At 32.4% G+C, this 27,616-nt stretch overlaps 1 protein-coding gene across 3 annotated transcripts; it reads left to right on the top strand.

The window, feature by feature from the left end:
- Window positions 1–35: 35 nt before the first annotated feature.
- LOC143083810 (centriolar satellite-associated tubulin polyglutamylase complex regulator 1-like) lies at window positions 36–27,375 on the top strand. 3 transcript variants are annotated; one of them, XM_076260185.1, is made up of 10 exons: window positions 37–326; window positions 1,592–1,694; window positions 4,110–4,240; window positions 7,363–7,447; window positions 8,746–8,831; window positions 10,491–10,683; window positions 12,130–12,239; window positions 13,211–13,265; window positions 22,154–22,168; window positions 26,620–27,375. In XM_076260185.1, exons 1-10 carry the CDS (start codon window positions 281–283, stop codon window positions 26,870–26,872), a joined length of 1,077 nt encoding a protein of 358 aa, XP_076116300.1. In that variant the 5' UTR covers window positions 37–280; the 3' UTR covers window positions 26,873–27,375. The 3 variants fall into 3 exon arrangements, with proteins under 3 accessions (XP_076116302.1, XP_076116300.1, XP_076116301.1); XM_076260187.1 differs by lacking the exons at window positions 22,154–22,168; window positions 26,620–27,375 and adding an exon at window positions 15,021–15,204 and having other exon boundaries at window positions 36–326; XM_076260186.1 differs by lacking the exon at window positions 22,154–22,168.
- Window positions 27,376–27,616: the final 241 nt, after the last annotated feature.

The following is a 27,616-nucleotide window of genomic DNA, read 5'->3' as shown; positions in this document are numbered from 1 at the left end:
CGTTCTATACACTTCATTTAGACGCAGACTAGCACTTTTTTAATACTGTTTTGAACTTCACAAACCAAATTTCCAACCAAATGTAACCCCTTTTGTAGAAATTGGGAGAGTATGCGTCACAATTAAATAAGGACATGACGCTGTACAGCTTGAACCGCTTATAAGATAATCGAAATAAGAAAATTCGAGATATCCACAAAAATGCACTGGTTGTCATGTCAACTGTGACAACTAAAATAAATCATTGACCTTTAATTCGTGTATTCCAGAGAAAAACGCAATGTCAGCGGAAGATAGATTCTCTATGTCAGCAGAAAAATACCTAGGTGCGATTATAAAATTAGATTATAAGTGTTTTTAACTTTCTTGTTCACGAAAAAAGTGGTCAAAGAAGTTTAGACCTTATATCCTACTGTTACGTCTATACACCTTATCGCTATTTGTCCGCCATAACTGTATACCACAAAGGTTCCCGTAAAATTTTGACATCATAAAACAAAATATCTGACGCCACAATGGAAAAGTGATTGTTGTATACCTCAAAAATTCAAGCAGACGGGTCAGCAGGGATTAGCGATAAGGTGTATAATGGGTCATCATGTTGGTTTGTTCAGACTTTGTTATTGAACTTATCACACAGGGAAAACTCTGCATTGATGTCACTATGATAATACCAGCGTACAAAATTAGTGCAGAATAAGTTTTTACTACTTTTCTAATAGTCTTTAAAATAAAATTTAAGAAAAACATTTCAGAACTTTAGAAAATCCCTCTTCTGGCTTCCATTGCTTTGTTTACATTCAATTTAAATGGCAGACCAAACAGGCCAAAAAAATAATATTTTTGAGAATTTCAAAATTACAAGCATCTTACATCTTTACACTATTTTCAACAACATTGTTTTCCTGTATTTTTAGCTTTTCTCATCACTTGGCGTCCGTCGTTGTTGTCAAAAATCATCTCCTCTGAAACTGCTGGGCCAAATTACACAAAACTTGGCCACAATCATCATTGGGTATCTAGTTTTAAAAATGTGTTCGGTAATCCGGCAAACAAACAAAATGGCCACCATGGCCAAAAATAGAACATATTGGTAAAATGCAGTGTTTGGCTTATATTTCAAAAACCAAAGAATTTAAATCAAATCTGACAGGTGTAAAATTGTTTATCAGGTCAAGATCTATCTGCCCTGAAATTTTCAGATGAATCGGACAATCTGTTAATTGTTAGGTTGCTGCCCCTGAATTGGTAATTTTAAGGAAATTTTGCAGTTTTTGGTTATTATCTTGAATATTATTATAGACAGAGATCAACTGTAAACAGCAATAATGTACAGCAAAGTACAAAAATGTAAGACCTAAAAATAAGTCAACATGACCAAAATGGTCAATTGACCCCTAAGGAGTTATTGCCCTGTATAGTCAATTTTTAACAATTTTCATAAGATTTGTAAATTTTTACTAACTTTTTCCACTGTAACTACTGAGCCTCTAGTTTATAGTGTTACCACATTTTATAAATATATTTCCTGGTTATTTTTTGTTTAGGATTGTGGATTTGTGTAAAATTATAAATAATTATTATTTTTCAGCAAAACACAATATACTAATATACTTTGAGGATAGTATTGCCCAGCTGTTAGAACACAGAGAAGAAAATCCAAAACTGAACTCCATTAAATTCCTAAGTGAATAGTAAGTGTTATGTAGAGTCAGTCAGAAGAATATTGTGTTAGTTAAAAGATTATTACAGAGGTAGAATTTAGTCCTATTCGAAATTCTGCTAACCAACACAATAGATGCATTCGTACAAAGGGATATCGATTGTGACTGTCAATATCTGAAATAGTGGGAAAGTTTGTTAATGAACATAGTGCTACTTGACACCTTTTTCAAGTTCAAATTGAATATGTAATCTAATGGGGTATACATGAATATGATAGTAACTCACAACCAACAACCCATCAAGAGGATAACATACTGATATATAGAATGTATAACAAAAGAGAACCACTGACAAGGTTCCTGACTTAACACAGGCACATTAACATTCAATGCATGGTTATAATAGTTTATTGAGTACTTAACCATCATAATCTCAACCTTGTACACAGAAACATCTACAATAAAAATAGATAACATAAAGCCTATTATAATATCAGTCATGTCAGTAGACTGTAGTACTATAAAAGTAAAGGAAACAGTCAAATAATGCTAAATAATAACCAAGCAAAGAATGATTGTTCTTTATGTACAGTCCTATGGTTTCATTATTATTGGTTGGATATCAATTTTCATGGGTACAGGTGAACCAGGAAATTAAATGTACGATGAATAACAAATTTTCTATTGGTTTGTATAGAGACTTCAGTAAAACCATGAAATCAAATATCCAGGAACATGTAAGATTTCCTGAATCCATGAAAATTGGTACCCATGAAAATAAGTGAATCCACATGCATGCAATACTTAAAATCAAATATATTTTAGTACTAAGATTTCAAATAGCAAAATTCATGATCAGTGAAGGAAGACAAGATCTGATGCAAAGCCAAAAGTAACCTGTGTAAAGAATTTTAATACAGAAAATGAAAGAGACTAATCATTAAATTTTGTCTAAATGTAAATAAAAAATTAATATACATCAGGCCAACATTAAAAATATCTTTGTTTCCCCTCTCCCGACTGAGGTTGTTAGGGTATGGGTAGGTAGGTAGGCAAATTATTTTATTTTATTTCTTGATATGGTTTTCTATATTGAATTTGTACAAAATTCAACAGGTAAGGCTCAAGTCAAGAAAAGTGGGGTATTCCCTGTATTCTAATTCAGTGGACACCCCAGTTTTCTGGTGTTAAAAAAAAACAGTATACAGGGACCTCCTTTTTTTTCCTATTCATTGAATGTAATGAAATCTATAAAAGCGCACATTCTACTTGTGATAACAATGCTTAATGATAGCAAGTGTTTTTTTAGTTAAAAAATCAAGCTTATTTCAAGTCTAATTTGATGCATAACTCACAACAAAACAATTCCTTTGTTCACCAATTCATACCTTGATCATCAATTATGAGATGACAAAAAGATACAGGTATGTTAATCACTTGGAAATTAAAATTCAATGAATAATTTTTTTTCAATAGAAGTGAACATAATTCAGTTATGTTCAGTTACACCTGGATCATGCAGCTTGGTCAATTGATTCCTAAACAAAGATTTGTATGTTTTTTCGAGTTCTAGAAGAAACAAGGCTTCACTTTATGTTCATGTTTTGTATTTCCTAAAGTGCTTTTAATAAGTATTTACGAATTCTACTGATGCAGTTATAACGTCCCCCTTTGTAATTTTCATGCCATAACTGAAAAAAAGGAAACCCCATTTAAACTGGGTTTGTTTTACACCAGAAAACAGGGCCCACATTTCCTGACTTGTGCCCAACCTGTTCAAAGACAAAGTAGATAGATTTTAAAGCACGAGTCGGGCCATTTTTACTCAAAGTCTTTTAGATTGTATCCTTTAAACAGGAACAGAGGTTAGACACAAAGCAAATATAGATGCAATCAGTGGGTTGAAAGATGCTTCAGGTTTTTTTTTATTTTTAAAAAAGATCACCCTTGCACACAAACAAATCGTGTGGAAAAGCATTTTGTTTGTTTTCCTTGATTCCGAATCATGTAGACGCTTCAATGCACAAATACCTTGATTTAAAACGCTCGTTGACTACAGCATCGGAAAGATATCACAAATAACCAACATAGCAAAAAAAAAATAGTGTACAAGAATTGCCAATAAAATTTTTCGGGTCGCGGTGATTTTACCGGGTCGGTCGTGTGAGGGGAAACAAACAATATTTTATTTTTGGCCTCATAAAAAGATTAATATACAACTTCAGTATAATTGCAACCGTTTTCAATGAATATGAAAGATTAGAAAGACAGTTTAAAAAATTGTTTGCTTTATATAAATGTGCGCTACTAGGGCAGGTTTAAAGACATTGACTACCTATGTCAGTAAAATGGAGTGGAATACCACCAATTTTAAGTTAGAAAAGAATATTTGCATTTGGAGTTAAAAAGTCTTTTTTGTTTTTCACTGAAAGTTTATGATTCTAGCTTCAATGCCTTACGAGATGGAAACCATACAATGTTTAGAGAATACTCATTTGTACATGTGACATCACACAACAGAGCATCATTTGTACGGTTATTCTGGAAATGTTACAGACAGATTGGTAAAAAGGGAGGTAAGTATCAAAACTTTGTAAAATTATTTCTTTGGTTGTTAAAACATAAAAACTATTTTAGAGAAGATACAAAGAGGAGAACCAAAACCATTATAAGTATAAAAAAGTACAGACAAAACATGGCTTAAATGAAAAATTATGAAGTTTGTTTATCTTCCAAGAGGATGATTTGAGTTTTACCATTAAATGCAGGTCCTGCTGGAATCTTGCAACATTAAATTGAAAACTTTACAGTTTGAAAATCAAAGTTTAGTTCTCAACCAAACCTTAGTGTCAATTTTTAGATGTCTTGCAAGTCAAGTTATAAAGCAAACATTAATGTGCCTTGGTATTCACCAATCTTTTTTTTGTTTTGTAGATATCTCAGTGTTAATGAGTACCATTCCCAGGTGACTTTGTTGTCTGATGGAGGTATTCACCAATCTATATCTTGTTTTGTAGATTTACTCAGTGTTAATGAATACCATTCCCTTCTTACTTTGTTGTCTGATGGAGGTATTCACCAATCTATATCTTGTTTTGTAGATTTACTCAGTGTTAATGAGTACCATTCCCTTCTTACTTTGTTGTCTGATGGAGGTATTCACCAATCTATATCTTGTTTTGTAGATTTACTCAGTGTTAATGAGTACCATTCCCAGGTGACTTTGTTGTCTGATGGAGGTATTCACCAATCTATATCTTGTTTTGTAGATTTACTCAGTGTTAATGAGTACCATTCCCAGGTGACTGTTGTCTGATGGAGATATTCCCCAATCTATATTTTGTTTTGTAGATTTACTCAGTATTAATGAGTACCATTCCCAGGTGACTTTGTTGTCTGATGGAGATATTCACCAATCTATATCTTGTTTTGTAGATTTACTCAGTGTTAATGAGTACCATTCCCAGGTGACTTTGTTGTCTGATGGAGATATTCACCAATCTATATTTTGTTTTGTAGATTTACTCAGTGTTAATGAGTACCATTCCCTGCTTATTTTGTTGTCTGATGGAGATATTCACCAATCTATATTTTGTTTTGTAGATTATCTCAGTGTTAATGAGTACCATTCCCAGGTGCATTTGTTGTTTGATGGAGATATTCCCCAATCTATATTTTGATTTGTAGATTTACTCAGTGTTAATGAGTACCATTCCCTGCTTACTTTGTTGTTTGATGGAGATATTCACCAATCTATATCTTGTTTTGTAGATTTACTCAGTGTTAATGAGTACCATTCCCAGGTGACTTTGTTGTCTGATGGAGATATTCACCAATCTATATCTTGTTTTGTAGATTTACTCAGTGTTAATGAGTACCATTCCCAGGTGACTTTGTTGTCTGATGGAGATATTCACCAATCTATATCTTGTTTTGTAGATTTACTCAGTGTTAATGAGTACCATTCCCAGGTGACTTTGTTGTCTGATGGAGATATTCACCAATCTATATCTTGTTTTGTAGATTTACTCAGTGTTAATGAGTACCATTCCCAGGTGACTATGTTGTCTGATGGAGATATTTCCCAATCTATATTTTGTTTTGTAGATTTACTCAGTGTTAATGAGTACCATTCCCAGGTGACTATGTTGTCTGATGGAGATATTTCCCAATCTATATTTTGTTTTGTAGATTATCTCAGTGTTAATGAGTACCATTCCCAGGTGACTATGTTGTCTGATGGAGATATTCACCAATCTATATTTTGTTTTGTAGATTTACTCAGTGTTAATGAATACCATTCCCTGCTTACTTTGTTGATGGAGATATTTCCCAATCTATATTTTGTTTTGTAGATTTACTCAGTGTTAATGAGTACCATTCCCAGGTGACTTTGTTGTCTGATGGAGGTATTCACCAATCTATATCTTGTTTTGTAGATTTACTCAGTGTTAATGAATACCATTCCCTTCTTACTTTGTTGTCTGATGGAGGTATTCACCAATCTATATCTTGTTTTGTAGATTTACTCAGTGTTAATGAGTACCATTCCCTTCTTACTTTGTTGTCTGATGGAGGTATTCACCAATCTATATCTTGTTTTGTAGATTTACTCAGTGTTAATGAGTACCATTCCCAGGTGACTTTGTTGTCTGATGGAGGTATTCACCAATCTATATCTTGTTTTGTAGATGTACTCAGTGTTAATGAGTACCATTCCCAGGTGACTATGTTGTCTGATGGAGATATTCACCAATCTATATCTTGTTTTGTAGATTTACTCAGTGTTAATGAATACCATTCCCAGGTGACTATGTTGTCTGATGGAGATATTCACCAATCTATATTTTGTTTTGTAGATTTACTCAGTGTTAATGAGTACCATTCCCAGGTGACTATGTTGTCTGATGGAGATATTCACCAATCTATATCTTGTTTTGTAGATTTACTCAGTGTTAATGAGTACCATTCCCTTCTTACTTTGTTGTCTGATGGAGATATTCACCAATCTATATTTTGTTTTGTAGATTTACTCAGTGTTAATGAGTACCATTCCCAGGTGACTTTGTTGTCTGATGGAGATATTCACCAATCTATATCTTGTTTTGTAGATTTACTCAGTGTTAATGAGTACCATTCCCAGGTGACTATGTTGTCTGATGGAGATATTCACCAATCTATATTTTGTTTTGTTGATTTACTCAGTGTTAATGAGTACCATTCCCAGGTGACTATGTTGTCTGATGGAGATATTCACCAATCTATATTTTGTTTTGTAGATTTACTCAGTGTTAATGAGTACCATTCCCAGGTGACTATGTTGTCTGATGGAGATAGTCACCAATCTATATCTTGTTTTGTAGATTTACTCAGTGTTAATGAGTACCATTCCCTTCTTACTTTGTTGTCTGATGGAGATATTCACCAATCTATATCTTGTTTTGTAGATTTACTCAGTGTTAATGAGTACCATTCCCAGGTGACTATGTTGTCTGATGGAGATAGTCACCAATCTATATCTTGTTTTGTAGATTTACTTAGTGTTAATGAGTACCATTCCCTTCTTACTTTGTTGTCTGATGGAGATATTCACCAATCTATATCTTGTTTTGTAGATATCTCAGTGTTAATGAGTACCATTCCCAGGTGACTTTGTTGTCTGATGGAGATATTCACCAATCTATATCTTGTTTTGTAGATTTACTCAGTGTTAATGAGTACCATTCCCTTCTTACTTTGTTATGTCCTGACTTTCCATTTGAAATTGTACAGAAGACAGCAAGGTAAGCAAATAGGTTAGTTTTTTCAAATGATTTTTTTGTTAAATGTTAAATGCAAATAATGCATTCACAAATTTTCAATGCAAATTTTTATACCCTTACTTCAAATTTAAGAGTAGGGATATAAAAAAGATAATGATAAGTCTGATCTGATTGTCCGTATATCTGTCCTTCCCATGAAATATCCTTCACATTTTCCCCAGAAACTAGAGATCAGTTTCAGGTTTTATACACAGCATACTTTACTGTGTAATGGGTTTTCATCATTCCTCAACTTCTTGTTAACCTTTTACTTATATATTCTTACTTATAAGGACCTTTTACTTATATATTCTTACTTATAAGGACCTTTTACTTATATTTTCTTACTCATAATGACCATGTTTGTCATTTTCTGTGCATTTTCAAAGGGAAAAACAAATAGAGTTTTAAGAAATTTGTGATCAAGCTTCATGTGAATATGCTATACCGTGTGATTTGATTTCAGATTCATCTCTTATCAGCTTCCAGTTAACTGAATGCTCTAATATTCTGGTACATACTTGCCCTATATGAAATTTTCTTCACATCTTCTTTGCAACCCCAAACAAGAACTTTCTGGATTTTATTATTGTATAAGTTATATTTTAGTATTTTAGGATGGTTATTGGGTACATGTACTGTCTTATCTTATATTTTGTTAATATACATGTAGGATCATTCTTTATTTCTGTTTTTTTCCTATTTAGGTATTTTAGAATTGTTGCACAGTTCATGATAAAGAAAGCATATGTTTGAATTGTGAAAATATTTTTGATCTTTTGAATAAAGTTTTATCTAATTTTCAAAATCGTCAAAAGATTTCAAAGAAAAGTTTTATAAAATGTGACAAAAATACATACAAACAACCAATCTGGAATAATTTATCAAATGAACATTTTTGAAAATAAATAAACATTGTCTGGGGTAAAAGGATTCTTAAATTGAGGAAATAACAAAAAAATGGAGAAATATTTAAATTGAAATGCTGACTGACTGAATTGAATGGTAAAACCAATTACAATGGTCAATTATAAGGTTTGATTGATGGATTAATAGAATAATAGTATTTTCGTCAAAATATTACAACAATAAAGGTATGGACTTGCAAAAAAGGGCAGGGCATCTGAAAAGAGGCACAAAGCAGCACTCAGAAAGGGCGTACAAACTTTGAAAAAGACCAAGTTTGATCACTGATTGTGTTGTTTAATATTTGTGTATTTAAGTATAATTCTTCTTGATGATCTTAGCGATTTTCTCATCTATATGTTTATATATTGTAGGATCATTCTTCTTGATGATGCTATGGATTGTCTGATTAGTTTCTCTGACTTTATTTATGCATTTCAAATCCAGTTTTACTATGAAGGTAATCATTACTATATACATTCTACTCATTGTTTACAGATTGCAGTATAGATTGTTTGATTACCTATTTATATAATAATTGTGTTTTGAAAGTTAAAAAGAGCAAGTTAAACAAGAATGATATTTTACCTTTTATATAATAATATGGAATGACCTTAGTAACATGTAGTTTTTATCACTCCTTGATGGAGTAAAAAAACCCGGACATATGTATTTTGTTTCCAGCATAAACGATTTGTTATAGTTTATGCTTAGGTCATTTTAAGGAGAACCACTGATAGTAAATCAATGACATTTGGTATGCATGTGTATAAGCATTAGGACATCTCATTTCCATTGAAATGATATGGCCATGTCCCCTTAGTCATATGGTCTATTGACTTTGTAATTGTTGCTTTGGATATACATGTTAAAATTTGTGATTAGGTCAGTTTTATATGGGAAACCCCTTATGATAAGTCAATGATATTTTTAGAGGTATGCAGTTGTATATTCAATGGGACAACTCATTTCCATGGAGATCATTTGGCCTTTCCCCCTCATTCCTGGTTTATTAACTTTGAAACTTTTCCCTAGTTTAAATGTTTGAGTTTGTAATTAAGGAGATTAAGGGCAACCACTAAATGGTAAGTCAATGATATTCAGAATGCAGTTTTAGCATTAACACATTTCTTTTCTTTCAGAATAATTATAGTATAACTAATCGCCGTATTTGAATATAAAAAATAAGACAACGCGTGACCGAACGACGCATGGATTAAACGAGTGCGCAGCACGAGTTTAATCCATAGCGGCGTTCGGTCACAAGTTGTCTTATTTTTTATATTCAAATACGGCGATTAGTTATTCTTTTTATTACATTGGCAAATGCCTTTTTTTATGAAATTAATGTAGAAAATGTAAGGAACTATATCTTTTTCCTACGCATTGACAATTTGTTTTGATCCCACGTTATCGACGTCTTGACAACGCCTATTGTTGTATGACGTCAGAGAGTGAAATAACCACGTTTATTTCACATGTGAAATTATCGGTTTTTATTTAACTGGGAAATCAATGTAATTCATTGCAACCAATGTAATAATATTATTTGGCCCTAAAGATTGGTATGCTAACTTCAATATTTACAAGTTACTTTTTGTGGAAAATTGGAACTCAGCAAGTGTATAATTTGTCAAAATGGGTTTATACTTTATGATTTGATGAATTCAATCTGGGCATCCAATAGGTCATAGCTTAAAATCACAGCAGCTGTTGAAAGACTTAAATATTGTTTTCATAAAGGTACCTTTACAATCAAACTAGTTTTGGTAATGCTTAATGGGATGATTGAATTTGAGATCAGTATGGCAAAGTTCAAGATGACATCAACATTAAATAGACTTACATTAGGGCAAAATTTTGGTTTTCTTGATACATCTTGAACCATGTGTTTTCCCTTCATCAAAGTTTCAATTAATCACGTCAAAAAATTATAAATTGAATTCTGTTCCAAATATAAGAGATAAAGTATTGTCATGAAGTTTAGAAAGACAAAAACATTGTTTGGAATTTCAAACATTATTTTAACAGTAAGATTTCTAAACCAGAACTTGTGACATTGATGGTGAAAACCTACAATTTATGATCTTGTTGGTAATGTTATCTTATTTCTTTGTAGAGTTTATAGAGAAAGTACATGACCAATACCAGTCCCTAATTCAAACTCAGAGAAGTCCTCGGGACCCTGTTGTAGTGCCATCAGGAACGGACGACACCAGTATTCATCAGAATAGCCACCATCCTGCAGATGGAGTTGATGCTATGCAATACTTCAGAGCTGTGTTCCCACTATGTGATAGGTCAAATTATAGGTAAATCATACACTGCAGTACTTCAGAGCTGTGTTCCCACTATGTGATAGGTCAAATTATAGGTAAATCATACACTGCAGTACTTCAGAGCTGTGTTCCCACTATGTGATAGGTCAAATTATAGGTAAATCATACACTGCAGTACTTCAGAGCTGTGTTCCCACTATGTGATAGGTCAAATTATAGGTAAATCATACACTGCAGTACTTCAGAGCTGTGTTCCCACTATGTGATAGGTCAAATTATAGGTATATGATACACTGTAGTATGCTAAGTCTAACTATAAGAATGATAGGATCATCATAAAAAATAGATGATTGATTGATTGTTGTTTAACACCACTTTCAGCACTATTGTGCTATTTCATGGCCGTCAGGTTTTTTTTGGTGGAGGAAGCTCGAGAGAAGCATGACCTCTGATAGGAAAACTGACAATACTAGTGCCAAAAATCAGATTCAAACTCACAACCTCTGTTAGTGTTGATAGTCAACTGATGCAGAGGTTCAACTACCTTTAAAAACCCCTAGGCCACTGAGCCCCTATAGAATTAATAAAAAAAAAGATGTGACAGTAAGACAACTTTCTCACCAGAGACTGACCAATGACATAGCAGGTAGCAGCTATAGGTCCTGTACAGCCTTCAACCACACTGTTTAGCTCATTATAAAAGATCTGGAGTCGGTTTCACAAAAAAACTTATGACTAAGATTGATCGTCAGTATACTGAATTGTTCATAACTTACGATAAATCTTAGTCGTAATTGTTTTTGTGAAACTGACTCCAGGACGTGACAAATGTCAAAAAAATCAAACAAGAAAACTAAAGGCCCGATTTATACAAAAGAAAATAAGCGAAAAAAAGATATAATATACAGCAACAAATGACAAATAATGAATTTTCTGGCTTCTCAACCTGGAACATGCACAAACAGAATGCAGCAGGGTTAAAAATGTTAGCAGGTGCCAAACCCTTCCCTATCTTGGAACAGTGATGTATCAGCACAACATAAGCACAAACTATACTAGTCTAATGTAAAACACCTTACTCATCAGATCACACACATACAAAGCAAACAAAATAATAATGAGACAACTGACACAGACTTAAGACACAAAGCACCAATCTGAGAGTACTTGTGGTAGCTGAAGCTAGTTTAAAGCCAATAACAACTATCAAATCAAATCATGTTATCAAGACTGAAGTATCAACCAGTATACATCCAATAGGTTCACCAAAGATGTCTTAAAAATTCATTGACTACATTATGATAGTTTAATTTTAAAATACTATTGTATGATAGGTCTACTAAATCAATGAGTATATTATGGTACCCCAAGTTTTAGGTGAGATAGCCCATTGTTTTTTACAGCAAATACAATTAGTTTAAGCTGGCAAGACATATCTCTGTGACTGACAATTTCGTAGATGTATTATTATTTTTTCAGTACACCACCAGCAAACAGTTTAAAGGAGATTTTATTTAATGTACCAAGAGTGTCATTTTATGGGTTTTTGATGGCCATGGCAAAGAGTGAGTCAATCAATGATCATATAGGTAAGTGATAAAAAAAAGATGAAACTCAACATGTAAACAGGTTTGGACTAAAAGTGAAAATATTATTTCTGTGAAAGGTGTTCTGTTTGTCAAATGAATCTCCTCAAGTGCTAATTTTTTATGTGAATGTATACTGTGGCAAACAAAAATTAAAACAACACTTTATATCCATTTGTTTTTTGGTGTGTTTGAGTTTTTAATTTTGCCATTTGATTTTGGACTTCCCATTTGAGTTTTTTTGTTGTTGTTATTTTACATTTGTTTGCAGAATTTGTCAAAACAGCTGTTTGAAGTATCCACAAAAATATAGCTTTCCTCATTCCATAAAATTTGTTACCTATGAAAATAAATAATTAAAGTTTATCATGCTGCACCATGTCAATATTGTTCCTTAATTTGTCAGCCTGCATTGTAATGGTAGAAAACTTATTTTAATCTCAATTCATATGCATTGACAGTGTATGCAGTTATATAAAAATAATTTGTTTCATAAATACATTTGTACTTTAGACAAAATAGACAATTTACATAGATCCCTTATGTTTAAGTGTTTTATTTAAATGTAAAACCTTTAAGGTGGTACTTAACACTACAGGGAGATAACTCTGTAAAATCAGCTAAACGTTTTAATTACGTTGTGTTGTTAAGGGAATATTAAGCTTCTCAATGATAAATATAAGTGTTTGTCAAACTGCTATATAACCAGTGTAATTTTTCAGTTAAAACGGTTGGTTCAAATTTTTAAAAAGTTTTTATATTTTTGTCAAAGGATCAAAGTAAATACTTTGTCAAAATTTCAAGAAAATTAAACGAGCCAAATTAATTTTAGTTAAAGTGTTGGGTACCACCTTAAACTTAAATTAGTTGAAAATTGCATATCTTTTTTCTGGAAGTTGTATACATGTAAAATTGTTAAATGTTTTATGTAAGAGGGATATTTTCTAAACTGGTCTTGTTTTGCTATTTTTCAGGTCGACTTCCAACTAAATCTGAACTGTTAGAAGGAGCTGATTCAGAATTGACAACGTAAGAACTTTAAAATTTGCACTCTGCACCTAACTTTCCTCTAATACAGAAAATTTTCTCCAAGCAGAACCTTTCACTTCCCAGTGGATCGTGTATATATAACTCAAAATTAGTATTATTTGGCAAATTTTTGTTGTGTATATATACATTGTAATTATATATAAAAATTACGATAGAAAGTGTCAAATATTGTATTCATATATATACATGTATATTGTATATCTTTATGGAAAAAAAAGGTAGATGTTGTCATACAATGTGATATATAGAGCAAATACTGTTTATCACTCAAATAGATCATTTTATAGCAACTGATTTGGGAACTTTTTGGATAAAAAAATTAACGTAAAGAAATATTCAAATTATAAGGCAAATGATTTTAATTTGTTGGATTATGAAGCCACCAAACCTATTTTTACAATTTTCAGGGGAGGGGGATCTAAAACATAACTTTCATGTTTTCTTTTATTACTGCTTCTAACAAATTTATTTCCCCTGAAATATGAATAAAATGATTATGTTAAGGACTTAAAATCTGTTTTAACAATGGCCTGTTAAATAATGTATTATCATATCAGTAAAGGGTTCTCAGTCAAGGAAAGTTGCTTTTGTATCTCTTTTAACTTATAAGGCTGTCTTTTGTTTTTAACCACTACCATCTAATATTGAAATCCAGACTTTAATGCAGATTAAGAAGGGAAGTAGGGTTACGGGCTTGTGTAATAAATAATTAACATATATATTGGGAAAGTGTCAGATGAGTCGACATACTCCTTTTCAGAAAGTAAAATCACAAAATACTGAACTCTGAGGAAAATTCAAAAAGGAAAGTACCTAAAATGATTTTTCCTGACCAAAATTTGCCTTCTACATAAGTGTCAACTCTTCAGATATTCTTTCAAGCCCAGCTATATTTTTTTAACCAAATCACCCTCTGAAGATTTGTCTCTTGAAAAGCATGTAATATCTTCTGCTATGGAGAGAAAATCTCGTTCAACCTTACACAGCAATAAGTGTGTGGTAACGTTCTTTAAAATATGGCAAGTTGTGGCACAGTTATCATGGTTATAGTTAATTTACACAATCCAAACCAGTTAATTTGTTTTATATGAATACTAATAATAATAATAAATTCTTTATTTAAAGAGGGTAAACTCAGTTATTTACAATAAATTAATCTTCCCTGAGGTCCTAATAGTTCAATTAATATGAAAGAATCAGAAGGTTGCTTGCAAGAAATTTTTAAAAATTACTAAATTAATAGCAGAAAAAAAGAAATAACAAACAGGCCCGTAGCCAGGAATTTCCAAGGGGGGGTTATTTGGACTCACAAACTTGACTTTAACAGTCACAATTCGAACAGAACGTTGACTTTAACAGTGCTTATTTGTTTTCAAGGGGGGGGGGGGGGGGTCATCCGAACCCCCCGTGGCTACGGGTATGACAAAGACAACAGCATGATATAGGTTTTACTGCTTCTTTAACGTCAGTAACTTCATCTCACATCTCAAGATAAATTTTGCCAGTGGTTCTTCTATGGCGAGAACTTTATGCCATAAATATGATCTTATGGTGTTAGTTTATCTAGTTATGATGTTGATAAATTTATAGCAAAACGTAGATGATAATAAAAGTAACTTTATAACATCATCATGTAAGGTTTGATAAATCTGTCATGATTTAGCAAAACATTTCATAAACTAACATGTTTTATATTGACCAAGTTTGAAGTTGTTTTTTAATTCCATTTTTCAGGGTAGCTGTTTGAAGGATAAGCATATATAATTATTAATGAGGATGGGATGTGGTGTTGGGCTGCTTCTTTGTATGACATTTTGTTTCGTCCTTTAAAAATATTTGTCTCAATTAAATTTTTTACCGTAGTGTTATTTTGCATTGTGTGCTGATTGTAAATTTGAAATAAAATTGCTTAAAGGAATTTCAGTTCTCTTAAATGCAAATATTGTCTTTCCTAGCAGGTACAACATTATTATTCAGTCTTAATCTTTAGCTGTTCAAAGATGTAGGGTCCTGTTTATACAGAAAAAGTAAAACTGATAAATTTTGAATTTGTACATACTAATATTTCATGTACTCTACCGTACTACTGATTCACATTGGTTCACTTTAATATATCATGTGTTTTCACATTTACATATCTTTGAAATCATAAAAGGCATTTAGTGTCTACCAAAATTACTGTGATGTCGACCAGTTTCAAATTCCAATTAAAAACATTTCATTTAACCATATCGGTATCTTGTGCAAATGTTACTTGCCCGTTACTACTTTAATCTCTGTAGCTTCCAGCCATAGGGCTTGTTGCTAGTGCTTTACATTTCAGAATGATAAATTAGCTGTAAAAAGTGCTGGTTATTATATTTTTGTAATCAAATATAGGTAAATGTAATAAGTTAAAATAAGAATAAGCCACTTAAAAAAATATGTTTTTGTCACCTATCTCAAAGATCTGGAATGCAGCTAAAATTTTTCAGTTATTGGGAAGAGGCATCACTATATACATGTGTACCTTGCTTATGCAGAAAATGTAAACAAAAATATGCTCACATACTGCTTTACCTTGTTTGTGTTACCAACTATGTCTTAGCTGGTGAATTTATATGTAAACACTGATTTTCTGGAAGATGATTCTTTTGGTTCATGTTTGAAGAATTTGAGCCACATTAGGAAAGACATTTCATAAGTAAGTTTGTGTTATTGTTTCCTTATAGAATTCCTGGTTCATTATACTTTTTTTTTATAAAAAAAATTTCCCCAATGAAAAGGAATTATTGAAAGCCAATTTACCAAATCACCAGTTAAATGTTTAAGTTCAAAATAGCATTCAACCTTCTTACTGACAGGACATCATGGGACTGTGTTCTGATTACTTAAATCCAGGAAGTGAAATACCAACAGATCCTTTCCTACAAAATTCCAATGACATGTTCAATGATATACAAAAATTTGGAACTTGAAATCTATCATAGTGAAATAGTGATTTGAAATAATAAGATAGAATTCAATTTGGATTTTTTTTATTAACTTAACACAAACATGCAGGTGCTAATTAGATTATTTGAATCCTCTAGTTGAATAATACATTTTGTATATTTAAATTGTGTGATTGTTATACTTTTTTTTATAGCATTAAACAATTTGTAAAAATGTTGATGTGTTTTAATAGCTATAAAACTCATCAAAGATCATCAGAGGTACCAGTCTTATAACTTGGTAGACCAGATGTTGTTTTGTCTTAATAACACTCAACAGTTGAGCTTGAATGAAAAACAATTTTGAAGATAATTGAAAAGCAAAAAATTCTTAAAATTTGTGCCAAATATAGCTAGTATATGTATATGCAGAATAACATTAATAGTAGGCTAGAGTAACAATGCTTTCAGGATTAAAAGCAGCATTTTTAATCACCAATTAAGGAGATACTGCTTTGGGAATTCAAGGCAACACTGTAGTTCATCATTTAGGGAGACACTAGTTAGGGGATTCAAAGCTACATTTTAAATCACCAATTAAGGAGATAAAATTGAAAATTGAAATGGGGAATGTGTCAAAGAGACAATAACCTGACCATTGATAAGACAACAGCCGAGGGCCACTGTTTTGCGGGATTCAAGGCTACATTGTAGTTCATTATTTAGGGAGACACTAGTTTTGAGATTCAAAGCTACATTGTTAAACACCAATTAAGGAGACACTGCTTTGGGGTATTCAAAGCTACATTGTAGTTGATCATTAAAGGAGACACTAGTTTTAGGGATTGAAAGCTACATTATAGTTCATCATTAAGGGAGACACTGCTCTTATATTAAGAGAGTATTGCAGACCATCTGTTAAAGAGACTTTGGGAATACAAAGGAATATCTAACATTTAGAAGGAGAGGAGTTTATACCATATAAAGGTAGAAATGAATGTCTGTATTAATTGGTTTAAATTAGATTTTTACATTTATATTTTTGTTAGCTTAAACCTAGAGGATTTAGCTCATTTTATTCTTACATTTTTTCCAGCTGTTTAATAACATAGTTATTTTTATTCAATACATATTCTAATGCAACAACGTTTGTAACGTTCATTTTGATTGGATAACGTCACTTTCTTATATGGCATCAATTGACAATTGATGCTATGGGACGTATGCGCAAGCGCAGACGGCATATGACAGATTTTAAATACATGTTTTAACGTTGTTTTCTGTCAGTTTCATTAGAATGGAGATAACAATATTGTATTTTAAGTTCCAACGGCATCAATTTGGGATTTGATGGTCGCAAATACCCGTTTACTGTCTCCGCTAACGTGTCGCCAGTAAACTTAATTTGCGACCATCAAATCCCCAATTGATGCCGTCGGAGCTTAAAATACAATACAGTTATCTCCTAATTTTAGTTTGCATGTTGTGTGGTTTGGTATTCATTGTGCAAATACTAGAAAGAAAAGTATTATAGTGAAGAATATTACAACTATTTTTCAAACAAGGTCTTTCTAGAAGTATTGCTTCTAGACCCGTACATGAAACTGATCCATGTCTAAAAAATGTTTGAAAATCTAAAAAAGTTTTATAGATTTCATAAAGTGGGATGTAAATACAATCTCACATTGACTCATTTCGTTTGGTAATTGTATACCTCCTCTCTGATAATGGGTAAGGGCAGGTTATAAATCACACATTTTGGTGAAAGGTTTTATCAATCACAACAGTATAGGTGTTAGCACATAATTAGTAATCATGAATAACAATAAAGAGAGTTGGGTATTGAAGGTTGCATATTCAAATATATATACACTGTGCAGGAGAAAATTTTCTAGTAGAGGCTTTTCCTAAACCAATTCACTTTTATATTAGCTTTGCACATTTACTAACATACAGCTAACACAATTTTATATTATGTAATTGATATTTAAAACATATTTACATTTTGTCAATTTTGTAGGCTGTTGTATTTATCCATTTGATTTTTATTTTGAATAAGATTCAAACTTGTGCCTTTTCATTTAGGAATGACATAGATATCTTAAGGTATATATGTATAATAATAAAGGAAAAATTTTCTCATGTTAATGAAATTTACTGTAAATGAAATGTAATTCTACAAATTTACGAGATGAAAATAAAATCCCAATAGAATAGTTTCAGCTGTTTAATAGTTACATTTCCAACAATAAAACATAATTTCTTGTGTAATAAGAAGTAAGATAATTTATTCTCAAACTGCTATTGAAGGGCTAAGTGAGCTTTTCTCATCACTTTGCATCCGTCGTCCGTCGTCTTTAACTATTACAAAAATCTTCTCCTCTGAAACTACTGGGCCAAATTAAACCAAACTTGGCCACAATCATCATTGGGGTATCTAGTTTAAACTAGAGGCTCTAAAGAGCCTGTGTCGCTCACCTTGGTCTATGTGAATATTAAACAAAGGACACAGATGGATTCATGACAAAATTGTGTTTTGGTGATGGTGATGTGTTTGTAGATCTTACTTTACTAAACATTCTTGCTGCTTACAATTATCTCTATCAATAATGAACTTGGCCCAGTAGTTTCAGTGGAAAATGTAAAGTGAAATTTTATGAAAATTGTTTAAAATTGACTATAAAGGGCAATAACTCCTTAGGGGGTCAATTGACCATTTTGGTCATGTTGACTTACTTTTAGGTCTTACTTTGCTGTACATTATTGCTGTTTACAGTTTATCTCTATCTATAATAATATTCAAGATAATAACAAAAAACAGCAACATTTCCTTAAAATTACCAACTCAGGGGCAGCAACCTACCAACCGGTAATCTGATTCATCTGAAAATTCAGAGGGCAGATAAATCTTCACCTGATATTGACAACAATTTCACCTCCTGTCAGATTTGCTCTAAATGCTTTGATTTTTGAGTTACAAGCCAAAAACTGCATTTTTCCTGTATGTTCTATTTTTAGCCATGGTGGCCATCTTGGTTGGTAGGCCAGGTCACGCCACACATTTTTTAAAATAGATACCCCAATGATGATTGTGGCCAAGTTTGGTTAAATTTGGCCCAGTAGTTTCAGGGGAGAAGATTTTTGTTAAAGTTAACGACGACGACGGACGACATAACGGGTATCTTGTTTAAAAAATGTGTCGGGTGACCCGGCCAACCAACCAAGATGGTGGCCATGGCTAAAAATAGAACATAGGGGTAAAATGCAGTTTTTGGCTTATATCTCAAAAACCAAAGCATTTAGAGCAAATCTGACACAATTAAAATTGTTTATAAGGTCAAGATCTATCATCCCTGAAATTTTCAGATGAATTGGACAACCCGTTGTTAGGTTGCTGCCCCTGAATTGGTAAGTTTAAGGAAATTTTGCCGTTTTTGGTTATTATCTTGAATATTATTATAGATAGAGATAAACTGTAAGCAGCAATAACGTACAGCAAAGTAAGACCCAAAAATAAGTCAACATACCCAAAATAGTCAATTTATAACAATTTTCATAAAATTTGTAAATTTTTACCAACTCTTTCCACTGTAACTACTTGGCCAAGTTTATTGTAGATAGAGATGTTCAGTAAAATAAGATCTACAAACACATCACCATCACCAAAACACAATTTTGTCATGAATCCATCTGTGTCCTTTGTTTAATATTCACAAAGACCAAGGTGAGCGACACAGGCTCTTTAGAGCCTCTAGTTGTTATTATCTTGAATATTTTTTTTCTAAATGCCTTCAGATATTGGGCTGATTTTTGGTATGTAAGTTAACCATGATAAATTTCCTCCTTTATACCAGATTTGATAAGTAGCACAGGTTACATTAATGTCAAAAGTTGTTTTTGTTTAGCTCACCTGAACCTAAAGGCATGTGAGCTATTGTCATCACTTGATGTCTGAGTTGTTTGAGTTTAGTCATAAACTTTTTTTAAATATCTTCTCCTTTGAAACTACTGAACCATTAACATCTAAACTTATGATGATTGATTACAATATTTAATAAAATCAAATTGTGTTTTTTAACCAAGTTAGTCAACACACATGACCACCTTGGCTAAAATATAGTACTTAGGGGTAAAATTAATTAATTCTCTTATATTTTAAAAACTATGGTAGATGTAGTAAATTTTATCTGACAGGACAGATATGATCAGAATGTACCTACTAAGAATCTACCTACTTCTCATTTCCACCAAAATTTTCATAGACTCTTCATAGGGGTTATTGTCCCTATAAAGAGATTAATTTTCATAGACTCTTCATAGGAGTTATTGCCCTTACATAGAGATTAACTTTCATAGACTCTTCATATGAGTTATTGCCCTATACAGAGATTAATTTTCATAGACTCTTCGTAGGAGTTATTGCCCTTACATAGAGATTAACTTTCATAGACTCTTCATATGAGTTATTGCCCTATAAAGAGATTAATTTTCATAGACTCTTCATAGGAGTTATTGCCCTTACATAGAGATTAACTTTCATAGACTCTTCATATGAGTTATTGCCCTATACAGAGATTAATTTTCATAGACTCTTCATAGGAGTTATTGCCCTTACATAGAGATTAACTTTCATAGACTCTTCATATGAGTTATTGCCCTGTAAAGAGATTAATTTTCATAGACTCTTCATAGGAGTTATTGCCCTTACATAGAGATTAACTTTCATTAACTATTCATAGGAGTTATTGCCCTATAAAGAGATTAATTCTCATTGACTCTTCATAGGAGTTATTGCCCTTACATAGAGATTAACTTTCATAGACTATTCATAGGAGTTATTGCCCTATACAGAGATTAATTTTCATAGACTCTTCATAGGAGTTATTGCCCTTACATAGAGATTAACTTTCATAGACTCTTCATATGAGTTATTGCCCTATACAGAGATTAATTTTCATAGACTCTTCATAGGAGTTATTGCCCTTACACAGAGATTAACTTTCATAAACTCTTCATAGGAGTTATTGCCCCTATACAGAGATTGATTTTCATAGACTATTCATAGGAGTTATTGCCCTTACACAGAGATTAACTTTCATAGACTCTTCATAGGAGTTATTGCCCTATACAGAGATTAATTTTCATAGACTCTTCGTAGGAGTTATTGCCCTTACATAGAGATTAACTTTCATAGACTCTTCATATGAGTTATTGCCCTATAAAGAGATTAATTTTCATAGACTCTTCATAGGAGTTATTGCCCTTACATAGAGATTAACTTTCATAGACTCTTCATATGAGTTATTGCCCTATACAGAGATTAATTTTCATAGACTCTTCATAGGAGTTATTGCCCTTACATAGAGATTAACTTTCATAGACTCTTCATATGAGTTATTGCCCTATAAAGAGATTAATTTTCATAGACTCTTCATAGGAGTTATTGCCCTTACATAGAGATTAACTTTCATTAACTATTCATAGGAGTTATTGCCCTATAAAGAGATTAATTCTCATTGACTCTTCATAGGAGTTATTGCCCTTACATAGAGATTAACTTTCATAGACTATTCATAGGAGTTATTGCCCTATACAGAGATTAATTTTCATAGACTCTTCATAGGAGTTATTGCCCTTACATAGAGATTAACTTTCATAGACTCTTCATATGAGTTATTGCCCTATACAGAGATTAATTTTCATAGACTCTTCATAGGAGTTATTGCCCTTACACAGAGATTAACTTTCATAAACTCTTCATAGGAGTTATTGCCCCTATACAGAGATTGATTTTCATAGACTATTCATAGGAGTTATTGCCCTTACACAGAGATTAACTTTCATAGACTCTTCATAGGAGTTATTGCCCCTATACAGAGATTAATTTTCATAGACTCTTCATAGGAGTTATTGTCCTTACAAATTGTTGTATATGTTTACTTTGTTTATTTATAGGGAAGCTGATTCTAGGTAAAACATAGTGCTTTATTTCCTACTGCCATTTTATTTTTAGATTTTGTGACCTCTTCCAAACTAATATTCAGCTAACTAAATTCACATTGTTATGTTTTGATTCTTAATGTTCAGTGAACTTAATCGGATTTTCACCAATATAATGATGATTCCATTATAATGTCTCAGATTCCACCGTTTGTTGTTAGTCTTTGTACTTTTCTCTTTTATATTTTAAAGATAATTACAAAAGTTTATTATATTTACACTCTAGCTGGATGTGATCCATGCTAGATACAATAATGTAACCCTGTGTTCTCTTATCTTCTGCCACAATAAACAGTCACCCATTGTTTAGCTCATATTAACATAAAACCAAACAGACCTAGAAAAATCGTCATTATACGATAACACTTGCTTGTCTTGTCTTTTCTATTTGTCTGGTTATATGACTCAGTCTTCTGAGTTTATTTCAATAGGTAATTAGATTGCGTCTAGTCTTACATACGCACGATATGTTATCAGGAGGGTTGTCGATGGTCGGTGTGGTTCAAAAGTGTAAACTTGTCTTTTCTCGTTTTTTATATAGATTAAACCGTGGGTTTGCCTGTTTGAATTGTTTTTGCACTAGTCATTTTGGGACCTCTTTAACTTGTTGTTCTGTGTGGACTAAGGCTCCGTGTTGAAGGCCGTACTTAAACCATTACTGTCATGTTTTATACATCCATGACTTGGATGGAAGTTGTCTCGTTGGTACTCCACAGAGTGGTACTCATATGACATCATATTTATATACCAATTTAACTGTTTCTTTCGGGCTTTTTTGTAATTTGAATATACGTTTGGTAAGTTATATATCAAATAGGAGAATTTGATTCAAATTAGTGAACATGAATTTGGCAGCTAATGCATCAGTAACAGACGTGAATCCCTCATAGTCTGCTTAGTTGAGAGAAATTTTGAAACCCTTAATTTAAGAGTACCCAACACAGGGTTAATACGTTATTGTATCTAGTTGGCTATGCGCATAACATATCATTGGAATGCATGCATTTACACATGCACATGACTGACAAAATAACGAGAAAATATATACACTGCACGTTGAAATAATGTTTCAACTACAATGAGTGTTGGTTCTATAGGTTTTGCCAAGCTACCACAATGGAGGGAATGCGGAACGGACAAGATCAACACAATACAAATATGACAATCTGAAATAAAAAAAAAGATAACTAAAAAAATTGTTCTAATAAATTTGAGCTGTCAGTTAGAATGTTCAAAATACAAAATTAACAATAGATTTTTAAAATGCTTACGCCTATTTATATTAAAGCATTATCAAACTTATACTATTGCATACATGAACTCTTCTAACTGGACTCGGTGAATCTATTACCTGACATATTCATGCTCAGAAGTATGGACTCAGTGAATTTATTCCTTGACATTTTAGAGCTCTTCTGACTGGACTCCGTTAATCTGTTCCTTGACATTTTCAGGCTCTAAACTCTGAACTCAGTTTATCGATTCCTTGACATTTTATTACTCTGAAGTCTGGACTTGATAAATCGTTTCCTAGAAACTTTCACGCTCTAAAGAATACACTCAGTGAATCTATGCTTTGACATTTTCAAGCTCCGAATACTAAACTCAGTGAATCTATTCTTTGACATTTTCACAGTTAGAAGACATGAACCCCTCACTTCATCTATTCCTTGACATTTTCAAGCTCTGAATAGTAATAGGAAGATGTGGTATGAGTGCCAATGAGACAACTCTCCATCCAAATAACAATTTATAAAAGTAAACCATTATAGGTCAAGGTATGACCCTCTACACGGAGCCTTGGCTCACACCGAACAGCAAGCTTGAAAGGGCCCAACAATTACTAGTGTAAAACCATTCAAACTGGAAAAACAACGGTCTTATTTATATAAAAAGACTGTATTCAGTGAATCTATTCCTTGACATTGTCAAGCTCTGAATACTGAACTCAGTTAATCTATTCCTTGACATTTTCAAACTCTGAAGTCTGGACTTGATAAATCTATTCCTTCACACGTTCAAACTCTGATGAAGACTTGGACTCCGTGAATCTATTCCTTGACATTTTCAAGCTCTGGAGACTGGACTCAGTGAATCTATGCCTTGACATTTTAAAGCCTTTGAATACTGGACTCAGTGAATCTATTCCTTGACATTTTAAAGCCTCTGAATACTGGACTCAGTGAATCTATTCCTTGACATTTTAAAGCCTCTGAATACTGGACTCAGTGAATCTATTCATTGACATTTTAAAGCCTCTGAATACTGGACTCAGTGAATCTATTCCTTGACATTTAAAGCCTCTGAAGACTGGACTCAGTGAGTCTATTCCTTGACATTTTAAAGCCTCTAAATACTGGACTCAGTGAATCTATTCATTGACATTTTAAAGCCTCTGAATACTGGACTCAGTGAATCTATTCATTGACATTGTAAAGCCTCTGAATACTGGAACAGTGAATCCATTCTTGGACATTTTACAAAGCCTCCTACCTTGCTTTAATATTGAACTATTTTTTCTTTTTAATTTTAATCTAAATGTAACATATAATATAATCAAGTACTAAGTATCTAGTAAAAATAAATTAACTTTTATTTTCCTCATATGAAACGTTAATACAAAATATTAATGCGAATGTGTAACAATTAAAATAGGGTGAGTACAATAGTCATTTAATTAGATATACTTACGATTAATTTACATAAGTAAAACATATGGTTCACTCCAGAGTTCTCTGTGATAATCAAATGGGATTAACATCTTATATCATCAACCAAACAACTCACTAAGAAGATTGAAGCGGGAGTTCTCGCTGCATTGAAGACCAAGGCCATTGGTGGCCTTCGGTTGTTGTCTGCTCTTTGGTCGCTTTGACACATTCATCATTTCCATTCTCAATTTTATGATGAATTCCTTGCAACCATTGTTTATTTAAAGAGGTTTTAAGACTCTTGATGTGATCAATCAAAAGTGTTCACCAAATATACAAGCACTCAGTTTTACTTGGTTCACTTTACATCTCAGCTATTAGTCTATTGTCGTCTATGGAACACGTTACAGATATTTAAAATACAGCTGTGGTAAGTTAAACTGGAACAGAAAATAGAAATAAAGCTTTTTTTCTATAGATATAATTTTAATGAAATATAAATGAATGGATCCTTTCAAAATAGTTTTAAAAGTTTGCATAGAAAAAAAAAATCGGCGAAAATTGATTTGAAAAATAAAATCATCAAAATTTAAAAAATCTATTATCTTTTTTTCCTACTTTTTATAAATTTTAGACAATTGTTTGCGCTTTCATATCACCAATTAATGTCCTAAAGTTGTGCATGCGATATGTATCAATACAGTTACGTCTGGTATGATTTAGGACTTTATTTTACAACGCCTCAAAGGCGGATTTATGGTTTTGGGCAGGGACCTGCGGAAAAAAATATTATATAAGGAATTACAGAAGCATTGCTGTTCTGAAAATTTCTGGATCTGCCACTGTGTCTGTTAAACACCACTTTACTATTGGCCTCGAGCACAACTGATAAAGATTGGCACAACTACAACTATTTGGTCGGAATGCTTGGTTTTGAACTTTCCAATGCTTTTCATCTTCGTAATTGAATTGGCTTTCCAAATGTTTTGATTCAGGGCCCGCGTCACGGATAAGTCGTAAATACACGAAACGCGCGCCCTTACTCAAATGATAAGCTTGTTTACTTGGACACAAATGTTATTCTAACGAAAATCAGCATCGATCATGCCTTTTTATAACCGGTCAATATTGTATTTTTGAGTCATGGATATTTGTCTGTGTGGCTTAATCAAATTTGCCTATGCAACTAGTCTGAATTGGGATACTGGCTGCAAGGCACTTGTTTGAGAATACCAATCTCTCTACTGAAGGCACAGACGTAAAACTATTTATTAGAGGCAATTTTTAACAGAATGCTTCATTAGTCGTTATATCATAACTTTTTAATTCCAGATTTTAATATCGAAACTTAATGCTATGTTACTTAAACTTAACTAGTAAATGTTCTTTTTTATGGTTGAACATGGCTGAATGTTGTGACTTGACGTGTCTTTAAGGTCTTGTCTTTTATGCTAGATACGATTTGACCCGAGAGGACCGTGTCATACAACTTTGAATATTAGCCTAGAGAACATTGGGCAGCTCATTTGTTTAATTATATTAAATGGTCAAGCGACTGTATTGCACAGGTGATATAAATTGATTATTTTTATGATTTGTTCTTTGAGTATGCTCAGATAAGTTAAATTCATCTTAATTTATATCTATTTAGAAAGTAGATTTCTTTGTACATTTGACTGCCTTGTCATTCAAAATAACTTGATTTTAATGCAGTATCCTAGTTCAAGTATCATTTATTAATATAACAAAACTCATCATTTTTTGTTACAGTCCTACTATTCGTCTGAAGGCTCGTTTAGGACAAACACCTTCACCTAGTCCGGAGACGGCTCCAGTTTCACAAAATCACGCCCAGAATGTGTATTCAACCAAGTCGTCGCATACAGTCACATCTCGTCCACCTTCGGCAGCTCGAGCAAAGACTTTGGTGGGTAAAGGAAACCGGGCCCCAGTTGTGAAAAAGAAGGAGAGTTCTGATGAAAGCAGTGATAGTGATACAGATAGCAGTGATGATACGATTTGAGGATATGTTTACCTCATATCAATCAGTCTATGCACGCTGATTTTTCTGCATTTATTTTTCACTCACACGAATTTCCAAAGTTTGGTTTTCTATCGGGTCCATTGTTCTTTACATCTTTTTAATATTTGAGATTTAACTCTGTCATTTTTCAAAGGATCAGTTTTCATTATGAAGACTTCATTTAACCAAACTCAATCTTTTCAGAGGTTGTATAGAATGAGGATATTTTTATTCCTCAAAATTGTGTTTAGTTTTTCTATTAAATTATTATGATATGTAGAATAAATGTTAATAAAGAATGCTGATATTGATGTCGTCATAAAATTAAAAATGTATGTATAGTTTAATTTGTTAAATTGTTTGAATTCTCGAGTAGACCTTGCATGGGTAAACCATTCGAACTCATACAAATAGTATTTGTATTTAAACAAAACTGTTAATATAGAAATAAGAAGATGTGGTATTCTGTTTTTAAATATTTGGTATTAAATGAATAACTAAGATCGATTGAGTCGTTTATTGGCAATCGCCATCATGCAGTCTGGAGTGTTAAAGAACATCTATTGTTTGACCTGGTAGTCAAATGTGTTTTGTTTACATGTACTTTTTAAATATTTTTGGTCTCTTGCAAAATGTTGTATGTGCAGTAATTAGACTTCTCTATCAAGAATTTGTTTTGCATGCAGACGTCAGTATACAATTGAGGTTTTTATCCAACATTTTCATAAATTTGAATGTTGTTTT

The sequence above is a fragment of the Mytilus galloprovincialis genome, chromosome 7, assembly GCF_965363235.1.
Source record: "Mytilus galloprovincialis chromosome 7, xbMytGall1.hap1.1, whole genome shotgun sequence".
Lineage (NCBI taxonomy): Eukaryota > Metazoa > Mollusca > Bivalvia > Mytilida > Mytilidae > Mytilus > Mytilus galloprovincialis.
This window is presented reverse-complemented; position numbering and strand designations above follow the sequence as displayed.

Coding starts and splice junctions, on each gene's coding strand:
- LOC143083810 (XM_076260185.1), top strand. CDS start 281: ATGTCAGCGGAAGATAGATTCTCTATGTCAGCAGAAAAATACCTAG. Junction 4,241..7,362: donor ACAGATTGGTAAAAAGGGAG/GTAAGTATCAAA, acceptor CTTGTTTTGTAG/ATTTACTCAGTGTTAATGAG. Junction 10,684..12,129: donor TGTGATAGGTCAAATTATAG/GTAAATCATACA, acceptor TTATTTTTTCAG/TACACCACCAGCAAACAGTT.